At 59.9% G+C, this 10376-nt stretch overlaps 1 protein-coding gene across 1 annotated transcript in view; it reads right to left on the reverse strand.

Annotated features, from left to right (window-relative positions):
- JPH3 (junctophilin 3) overlaps positions 1-10376 on the reverse strand; it is a 107092-nt gene that overhangs the window by 7689 nt on the left and 89027 nt on the right. Inside the window, exons 3-4 of the mRNA XM_011928023.1 lie at positions 5433-5557; positions 2-311 (exon numbers count right to left, since the gene is read on the reverse strand). Coding sequence (XP_011783413.1) covers positions 2-311; positions 5433-5557 — 435 coding nt within the window. The remainder of the gene's footprint in view (position 1; positions 312-5432; positions 5558-10376) is intronic.

The following is a 10376-nucleotide window of genomic DNA, read 5'->3' on the forward strand; positions in this document are numbered from 1 at the left end:
GCCCCAGCTGCTGCGGGCGCAGTCCCCGGCCCGGCCCTCCAGGAGCATCTGGATGTCCCCACCCCGCTCCTCGTCCACTGACACCTGCCGCGAGAAGTGGGCGACCTTGTTCCTGGCGGCGGGCGCGGGCGGCGGGGTGGCCGCGGGGCTGGCAGGGAAGCTCTGCAGGGGGCTGTCGTCGGGGGTCAGGTCGGAGGGGGTGGTGCCCTTGCGGTACAGCTCGGGGCTCTCCTGCTGCAGGGGCGTCCCGGTGGACAGCACCTCGATGTCATCACAGGAGGTCTGACGCTTCGGCCTCTGGTACTCCAGCCCTGTGTGGGGAAACAAGACGACACCGGGGGGTGTTACCCCGCACGCTCTGCAGCAAGGCCGCGGTCCCGGCGCCAGGCGGACACTCTGGGCAGCAGAGGTGCTTCCCACTCACCCAAAGGCTGCAGGCAGGGGAAGGGAACTGGGGACCGTGGCTCCCAAAGCTCTCTGGGGGACCCCTGTGGTCCCCACCCCACAGACACTTGGAGGGAGACCGGCTGGGCTCAGGCATGACAGGAGGGGCGGACAGCAGCTCCCACGCCACAAGGGAGACCCAAGGCTCAGAAAGCGCGTGAGGACGCTGGGGTGTGGACCCAGGTCCCACCGACCCTGACTCGCCTGTCCTGAGGGTGAGAGGAAGCCCCTCACCCTGGCTGACCACCTGCCTGGGGAGGCCGAGCTGTCACAGCAAGGCTGCTGACACCCATTACCGCCCGGGACTGTGTCTCAGGGTGCTGGGACAGTCTTGCTGAGAAACAGCCAATGCCGGGGCCAGCATGAGAGCCCAGGAGCCGGCTTCCCGCCCCACCTTTAGAGGCTGATGGGGCTTCGAGTCCTAGGGCGGGGCTCCTCTTCCCCCGCAGGGAGTCAAGAAGCCCCTGGTCTCCAAAGAGCTGCAGAGGCAGGGGGCTCCTGGGAAGGGGAAGTCCCAGCAGGACCCAGGGGCCACCTCTGCAGCCAGCAGTGCCCCCATCGTCTGCCGGTGGCAGCGCCAACCCCAAGGCCTGGAGAGGGAGGGGCAGCATCGCAGGACTAGCCCCAAGACTTCTCTGGAGCTCCCAGCAGGAGCCGAGAACCAAGAACATGCCTCAGATCTCATTTCCTGCCAACGCAGGGACACGGGAGCCGTGCCCGACTTTATTCCATTAGGAGAAACCCAAGAATGCAGCGCTTCTTACCCTCCAGGGAACGCAGTTACATGTTCATCTCAAGTAGGGTCCTAGGCTCAGCACAGAACTGTGGGATCCCCGACATCCCTATCCTGCCCGAGCCGAAATGGCGCAGAGCTTCGTGGGAGTTTGGGGCACCTTCCCTCTGGGGACGGAGGTCTCAGAGCTCCGCCTGGAGCTGCCACCTCATGAGACCAGCTCAGACACCAAGAGCCACTCCCCATCTTAGAGTCTGATGCTCAGATATCCTCCTGGCCCGTACCCCGAGTCTGACCTTTGGGCAGGAGACGGTCTGGGAGACACAGCTACCCTCGGCGTGGCACCGGATAGGCCCTCCATTTGTAAAGAGACATTAGCAAGCAGATTCGGGGCCCGCTGTGTCAACACGAGGCTGGCCTGCGGCGTTCTCCCTCCTTGGCGGTCTAAGATGCAATGCTGAGCAAAGCAAGACTATGGCCCTGGCCGGGGGCTTGGGGTGCAGCTGTGTGGCTCTGGGTGGGTGGCCAGCCCTCTCAAATCTGAGTCCGCGTCACACGGGGGTGTAGACAGGCCATTCTAAGGTCTCACTCAATGACTGTTCGTCTGTGGTCACTCCCCAGAAGCAGGGCTGGCCTGGTTGGGTGTCCCTCCAACAGAGCAGGGAATGGGCCAGAGAGGGTCTGTGTAGAACTGCACTGACATCTGTGTACCCACCCGACACCCAGCCTCAGGTCCTCCCACCACCTCTGTCTCCCTGTGAGGGTCCCATGTGGAGGGCAGCCCTGGCCCCGTCCGAGGCCCCCCGATCATGCCCACGGATCACCCACATTGCACCTCCTCCTTGGCCGGGATGGGACTTCCGAGGGGACCGCATTCCTGTGCCTTAGACACTATGGACCTAGCAGGCCGGGATCAAGGCCCCCCCGCATGGCGCCCCAGTCTTTCACACGAGGCTGTCCACCCACTGCAGCCGAGATCAGGCCTGGCTAGCCCAGCAGACCCCACCCTAGAGGGGGCCTCGACTCCCAGCAGGAGGGCACCCTCAGCTAAAATGAGCTGCTGAGCAGGTAACGTTCCTAGAAGCATCGTGGTGAAGACGCAGGGTGGGTCCTCGTGAAGCCCCTGCAGCGCCGTTCCTGTGCCTTCGAGCCACTTGCGTCCTGAGCCTCCGACGCTCAGTCCTCCTGCCTCTGGGGCGGGGGCGGGTGTCACCAGGAGTGGCCTGGGCACTGCACACCATGTGGCCAGGCTCCTTCATGGTCCTGCCTTCACCCGGCCTCGGGCAGAACCCGGACCGTCAGAGCTCTCAGGCTGGGAGGCTGCCAGGGCCCTCCCAAGCAGGGATCAAGAGGCTGGAACCAGCCGCTCTCTGCAGCTGAAGTTCTTGTTTTAAATCTCGATTCCACCACCAGCGCTCTGGCAAGTCGTTCCCCTCTTGGAGGCTCCATTCTGTCTTCTGTTGCTGGTGACCTCAGCTCCTGGCTGTGAGGATGACTGAGGAAGGACCTGGACAGCTTTCCCTGGCCCCACCGCTCCCCAGCAGCCAAGAAGGCTCCAGGGTGCCTGGTCTGGGAACACTGATCCTGAATGCATCCGAGGTGGAAACAGGAAATGCTTGGATCAAATCTCACACCAGTCCCAGCACTTGTAAAACACACACGGTCCAAACACTCCCTCCAGGGAAGATGCTGCTCAGAGAAGGCCCCGGGGGCGTCACCCAAGGAAGCAGCAAATCAGACCAGGGTGCAGCAGCTGGAGGTGCGGCCAACTCAGCCAGACCCTCGAGGACTGGACTCCCGCCAGTGAGGCAGCAGCGGCCCCCGCGGGGGCCCACGCCTGTATCATGAAGCCAAGAACTGTCTGAGGAGGCAGCTCCGGGATTTAAAAGGTCAGCCCGAGGCCCCTCCCGCGGGGACCTGAGCCCTCCAGGAAGCATCTCTGACTAGAAAGTCTTGTTTTTTTATTTTTTATTTTTTGAGATGGAGTCTGGCTCTGTCGCCCAGGCTGCAGTGCAGTGGCGTGATCTTGGCTCACTGCAAGCTCCGCCTCCCGGGTTCACACCATTCTCCTGCCTCAGCCTCCTGAGTAGCTGGGACTACAGGCGCCCGCCCCGCTAGTTTTTTGTATTCTTAGCAGAGATGGGGTTTCACCGTGGTCTCGATCTCCTGACCTTGTGATCCACCCTCCTGCGCCTCCCAAAGTGCTGGGATTACAGGCGTGAGCCACCATGCCTGGCCAACTAGAAAGTCTTAACTGGGATTCTCAGGACAGGGGAGCTGCACCCGTTTCTTGGGACTGGAGCAGTAAAGTGCCACTTGGGGGTGGGGGTGGAAACACCTGAAAGGCATTCTCGCGCTTCTGGAGGCCGGAAGCCGTGATCCAGGTGTCAGGAGTGCTGCTTCCTTCCAGGGTCTCCAATGAAGAGTCTGCTTCAGCCGCCCTCTAGCTGCGGTGGCTCCGGCGATCTCTCACCTCACTCCATCCACCCCGTCTCCTCCTCTTCGTCTCTTCTAAGGACACTGCTGTGGATCTAGAGCTCACCCCAATCCAGGCTGATCTCGTCTCAAAGTCTGTTCCATAACGACACCTGCACAGACCCTCTTCCCAAATAAGTCACGTTGGGAGCATCCGGTGGATGCGTCTCTGGGGAATTCGGCACGGGATGGAGGCTTCAGCATTCCCTGTCTGGTCCCCTTTCCACACACAGAATGGAGGCTCTGAGAGGAAGCGAAACCGGCTATGGAATGTAGAATGTGAGCTGCGGGCAGGGCTGGAGCCGGGGCGACCACGGGTCAGATTGGTACGAGGAATCCCATCCTGTCCTACGTGCATTCTGTGGGGAGTGGCCCAGCCAGGGTTCCAGCAGGTGCCCCCGACAGCACTGGCTTCCTCTCCGGCATCCCTGTTCCATTCATCCATCCCGCGGCACCGCGCCCACTCCCACAGACACGTGCACGCTAAACGTGTGCCCCCAAGTGTGTGCTCCACCACCTCCCAGCCCAGGCAGCTGGTCATGGGCGAGGCAAGTAGGGGCACCAGGGAGAAGGAAAGTCAGGGCCTGATAGCAAGACCATGGAGGATGCCACTGACCACAAGGCACTTGGCCTGCGGCCCTCCCACTTGGACACTTTGGGGTCCACGTGTCTGGAGGGGCCAGGAGAGTGGAGGGGATGCACTGGAACAGAAGCTGCCCAAGGCAGTGGGGGTGCAGGGGCTCATCCTCCTGACCTCCAGGCTGCAGCCGCAGGCTCTGCACGGCCTAGCCCAGCCCTTGCCCGGTGAAGGAAAGGCCTTGGAGTGGTGGTGGATGGTCACCTCTACAGATGACGTGGGCTCGCGTTCCAGTCAGGTGAGTGCCCAGCCCAGCAGCCCCCAGGCTGGGCTCCTCATCCTGTCCTGGAGGCCAGAGTAGCAGGCACTGCAAGCAGATGCAAGGCTGTGGTGTCAGGGTTGCAACCTCCAGCATGCAGAGCCTAATCCGAATGCCTCTCACCGGTCAGAGCTCGGGTTGAGGGGGCATGATCTTAACCCCATTCTCTGGGGCCTCCTGGTGCAGAGGAAGCTTCCAGGTGAGGTAGGCGATGGGAGGCAGCTGGCCACGGCCTCTCCGTCACCCACCCCACGCCTTCCGCACCCCCACCATTGTCATTGGGCCGTATCACCCATGATTCCCCCTTGAAGGGAGGACGAGGTTCCTAAATCAGGCAGCAGCTTCCAGCTCTTTCCGAGGAGCACAGCGGGAGCTGCCATTTGTGACGCCGTCCATCCAACCCAGCAGCCACCGTGTGTGTTTAATCATAGGTCAGTTCACATCAAAGGCAGGTCAAGAGCCAGCACCCCAGACACACCCAGCTAGTGGCTGCCACACTGGACCCCGCAGACAGGATAGTTCCATCGTGATGAAGAAGGTTCCAGAACAACACTGGGGGAGGGCGGCCAGGCAGACAGTACCGGCTGGGCAGGTGGGCATTCACCGTCAGGGACAGCCGGCAAGCGACACCTGGTGCCACAAGGAAGCAGCTGTGGGAACGGGAGAGACCCGCGGAGACACATGACCTGCGTCCGGGGGAGCTGGGCCAGGCCTCGGCACAAACAGGCACCTTCCGGGGGAGAGGCGGACACCAGGAAGGGGAGCAGCTGGGGCCAAGCCCATCTGAGCCCGCCAGCCCTGGAGGACGCATCTGCTGCCAGGACTGCCCAGCCATCCACGCACCCCCTCCCCATGATGCCAGGGTCAGGTCGGGCGAGACTTACCGTTTTCCCGGTGCTGGAAGGAAGGGGAGAACTCTTTGGCAGTGATCCTGGCGATCCGCGCCTCCTCCTGGGCTTTCTGAGCCGCTGTGAGGGCTGCCTCGGCCTTTGCCCGAGAGTGGGAGGTCCTGAGGGAGACAGGGAGGAGAGTGAGGGGGGCAGGAGGCACAGCTGACGGGGGTCTGGGTCGAGGTCCTGCGCCAACCCCCCAACAACGGGCTGGGCTAAGACAAGATGCCGGCGCCCCGTGTTTACCCTCAGACCTCTGGATCTTGTTCGTTCGTTCATTCATTCATTCATTCATTCATTCATTGAACATCGCTGAGCACCAACCAACCAGGCTCAGCGCACAGGACGTGCTTGAAAACACCCCTGGGTGGGGCCTGGTGGCTCACGCCTGTAATCCCAGCACTTTGGGAGGCCGAGACAGGAAGATCGCTTGAGCTCAGGCGTTCAAGACCAGCCTGAACAACATGGCAAAACCCCGTCTCTACCAAAAATCCAAAATTAGCCGGGCATGATGGCGCACATCTGTGGTCCCAGCTACTCGGGAGACTGAGGCAGGAGAATTGCTTGAACCCAGGAGGCGGAGGTTACAGTGAGCTAAGATCGTGTCACTGCACTTCGGCCTGGGAAACAGAGCGAGTCTCCAGAAAAAAAAAAAGGGGGAGGCTGGGCGCGGTGGCTCACGCCTGTAATCCCAGCACTTTGGGAGGCTGAGGCGGGCAGATCACAAGGTCAGAGGTTCAAGACCAGCCTGAGCAATATAGTGAAACTCCGTCTCTACTAAAAATTACAAAAATTAGTAGGGTGTTGTGGCACATGCCTGTAGTCCCAGCTACTCAGGAGTCTGAGGAAGAATTGCTTGAATCCGGAAGGCAGAGGCTGTAGTGAGTGGAGATCACGCCACTGCACTCCAGCCTGGGTGACAAGACTCCATCTCAAAAAAAGGAAAAGGAAACAAAGAAAAAAAAAAATGCTTCTGTTCTAATTATCATCAAACATCAGCACATGGACAGAAAGAGTCCGAGCCCAGAAGACCCACCCCACAGGGTGGGCACGGTGCCGGGCCGCTGTGCTGTGTGTGTCTGTGCTTCCTGCCGCTGCCCTGGTGTGGCTCACGGGACCACCTCCCTGCCCAGTAATCCCAGCAACTCTGACTTGGGACCCAGGGCTTGGGCAGGTGGGCAGTTCCCTCACCCAGCCAAAAGATGACGCCGACACCCATGTGTGGCACGAAGGAGCCACTGTACCTGTGGGCGGCCAGGCACGTTGCCCCTCTGGCCTCTCCCTATGTCTCTGCTGCGTCCTGCAGGGGACCTGCCTGCCCTTTGTAAAACGAGGGACTAGATGGACGCCCCGAAGGCAGAACGTGGGGTTCTGAGCATTTAAATGGCCTGGGGCTTGCATTTCTTCCTACCTGGTGTGCTGGCTCCAGGGGGGCCTGCCAGTGCCGTGGGCACCACTTCCCTGACATTGGGGAAACTGAGGCACAATGACCAATCCCCCTCCGAGCGACTCCCTGGGAGGTCTCCTGCTCACGGTTCCTGACTTAGCCTGTTCGGGCTGGAAAAAAGCACTGCAGCTTGGGTGGCTCATGAATAGCAGACTTGCTTTTCTCCCAGTTCTGGAGGCTGGAAGCACAAGATCAAGCTGCCAGCAGATTTAGTGTCTGCAAAGGACCCACCTTCTGGGTCCTGGACAGCACCTTCCTGCTGGGTACTCACGTGGTAGAAGGGGCAAGGGGGCTCCCTGAGGCCTCTTTCATCAGAGCACTAATCCCCACTACGAGGCTCCGGCCTCAGCCCCATCACCTCCCAAAGGCCCCACATCCTAGCACCATCGCCCTGGGGGAGAGGATTAACACATGCACCTGGGGGGCGCAAACACCTTCTACGCAGCCTACCCCCATCTTTGCCATATACCTGTCACTCCAAGTCCATGGGCTAAACCTGGAATCCACACACTGTTCATGAAAGACGGCTTTCTTTTTTCAAAATTCCACTGTGCTAACTAGGAACAATTTTACTAGAAGAAAATAAACCTATGACATTTACATACAGAGAATAATATAAACCACAGACAAGAACATGTGTCCAGGAAATGAAGCAAGCTGCTGAGAATGCCCTATGAAGGCTCCAAGAGCCAGAGAGTGCCCCAAACGCTGGCCCAGAGAGCACACCGCTGTCTGGTGGGGGCTCTGATCCCAGGCCTTTGAGTGGTCTGTACATCCCCTGAAACTGTACTCAAAATTTTCTGCATGATCCCTTGCCAACAAGCAGAAGGTCCACGGCTTTCATCAGATTCCAGGAGGATTTGCGATGCCCCAAAACTAAAGATGTGCAGTCTGAACACAGCTGGCCCTGGACAGAGAAGCCGAGGCTCAGCCATGCTGCAGCACCCAGGACAGCGCACTCCCAGCTCCTGCTCGAGAATCAGCCCAGGACCTGAAGGAAAGCAGGCTCCAAGCTCCCCGGAAGCCAAGGAAAGTAGGAAAACATCTCCTGCCCCAGGGACACCTTCCAGAACTATGACCTCATGCACCTGACCTTCCGGAACCATCACAACCGCATGCACCTGACCTTCTGGAACCATCACGACCGCATGCACCTGACCTTCCGGAACCATCACGACCGCATGCACCTGACCTTCCGGAACCATCACGACCGCATGCACCTGACCTTCTGGAACCATTGGAACCATCATGACCGCATGCACCTGACCTTCCGGAACCATCATGACCGCATGCACCTGCCTCCTGCGCTGGGTGATACTTCGTGAACGTCTCTCCCACTCCCGTAAGCTCCTGGAGAGGATGGGGTCTTGCACCTTCCCGGCTGTTCCGACCTCGACCACAATGCCCCCCACCACACGCGGCACCAAATGGGAAACTCCCCAGAGGGGCCCCTATTTGTTTCTCACATCTTTGCGTAGTAAAAATACCACTAACATTAACTCACCAACATCATACGTATATTTACATATATACGTTCACACATATATAAAAAGACGATGTGGTGCCAACACTAAAATAAAACGAATCCAGACAAGCACATCGCACGAAGGAGACTCCCAAACGTACTGCAGAGGTTCATTATGAGACACCAGGTCTCGGCCGGGTGCCCAGCTCTCCGAGGGGTAATGGCTCCTGATGCCTGTGGCTCCCACCTGTGGAGGGTCAGGCCGCGGTGACACAGGCGGGGAGGGCATCTGAGCTCACCCGGGGCCCCCCACACCTGCACCGTGGCTCTGTGGCGCCTCTACCTGGTCACATCACAGATCCTGCCTTTCTTGCAACCTTCCCCGGAGGAACAGGTTGTGATCGTTCCAGCCCTGCATGTGAGGCTCCCATGACCTGCTCTGACTCAGAGGCAAGTGCCAAGAAAAGGCACGGTTCCTGGGCCACTGCTGACCATAGGCCGGCTGGGCCAGATGCTGGGCTCCTCCAGCCTGGGAGTGGAGTGGATGCCGGCAGGATTCACTGCCCAGGCCACCTCTGCTGTGGACGGTACTGAGGACAGAGATGGTAGCCGACAGAAGACGAGGCCGCAGATACACACGATGGAGGGGCAGGTGCGGCCTGTGGGGACTTCTAGTCCTACCGTCGGCACCTGCACTGGATTAAATGGTGTCCTCCCAAAATATTCGTTCATCCTGGACCTGGGAATATGACTATTTGGAAACAGGGTCTTTGTAGGATGGAATAAAACCCAAACAGCCTGACCCACTCCCGGAATGTCTGATTCCCCAGGTCTGGGTGGGGCCTGGGAATCTGCACTTCTATCTCCCAGGTGAGGTGGTGGCCCCCGCTGGTGCAGGGACCTCGCTTGGAGAAACACCAAAAGGGCAAACTCCAGAGTTCTCAGTCTGTACCTTGCCTGGCAGCTCCTCTCTCCTGCTGGATGGCCAATTTCCCATCCCAGCCGTCCCCCCGCCATGTCCACTCACCCACACACAAGGGGAACTGGCCCAGCTAACACGCTCGAGGCACGCAGCCCTCCTCCTCCTCCTCCTCCTCAAATCCTGAGCTGAGGGCTCCTGCCCTGCCAGCACCACTCCCATGGTGCTTGGCTCTCCCTACCTGCTGCAGGAGGGGCCACAAGATCCCGCAGCCTATATTCCCCACAGTGGGGTCCCCGCCCCCCATACCCTGGCCCAGGTCAGAATGTGGTATTCCCCACCGCTGACGGCTCCTTATTGAGTGACAGCTCCTTGGCTCAGGTCCACTGGAAGATGCTAGTCCCAGAGCCTCCATCTTAGGTCCTCATAGCACGTGGCCCCTGTGTTCCCAGCTGCTACCTAATGCTGATGACCCAGGGGCCAGAACGGGCCTGGGGCTTCTCCTTGGACCCCTCCCATCCACCCAGCCTTTATCTGACACTGTTGGGCCCTTAGTGCGCCGGCTGGTGCCCCAGGGGCCCCAGCGAGCACAGAAGTGTACTGAGAAGATGGGGTGCAGCGGGGGCTGCAGGGAGCCAAAGGCTGACCAGGACATTCTCGAGGGAGGAGGTTGATGCTGGGTGGACAGAGGTCGCCAGGAGGGGCCCGTCCTGGAGAATCATCCCCAGGCTGGGGAGAGCCAGAGGAGCAGGTGAGCAGAGCAGCCAGGTGAGCACTACTGTGAAGTCACGGAGTGCTTCCTGGAAAAGCGCGCATCTCAGCTGAGCTGACACGCGAACCAAGAGGTCAGGAGGTGGCTCCTGATCTGTGAAGTCACGGAGTGCTTCCTGGAAGAGAGAGCATCTCAGCTGAGCTGACGGGGGAGCCAAGAGGTCAGGAGGCGGCTCCTGATCTGTGAAGTCATGGAGTGCTTCCCGGAAGAGAGGGCATCTAAGCTGAGCTGACACGCGAACCAAGAGGTCAGGAGGTGGCTCCTGATCTGTGAAGTCACGGAGTGCTTCCTGGAAGAGAGGGCATCTCAGCTGAGCTGACGGGGGAGCCAAGAGG

The sequence above is a fragment of the Colobus angolensis genome, unplaced genomic scaffold (genome assembly GCF_000951035.1).
Source record: "Colobus angolensis palliatus isolate OR3802 unplaced genomic scaffold, Cang.pa_1.0 Scaffold76, whole genome shotgun sequence".
Classification (NCBI taxonomy): domain Eukaryota; kingdom Metazoa; phylum Chordata; class Mammalia; order Primates; family Cercopithecidae; genus Colobus; species Colobus angolensis.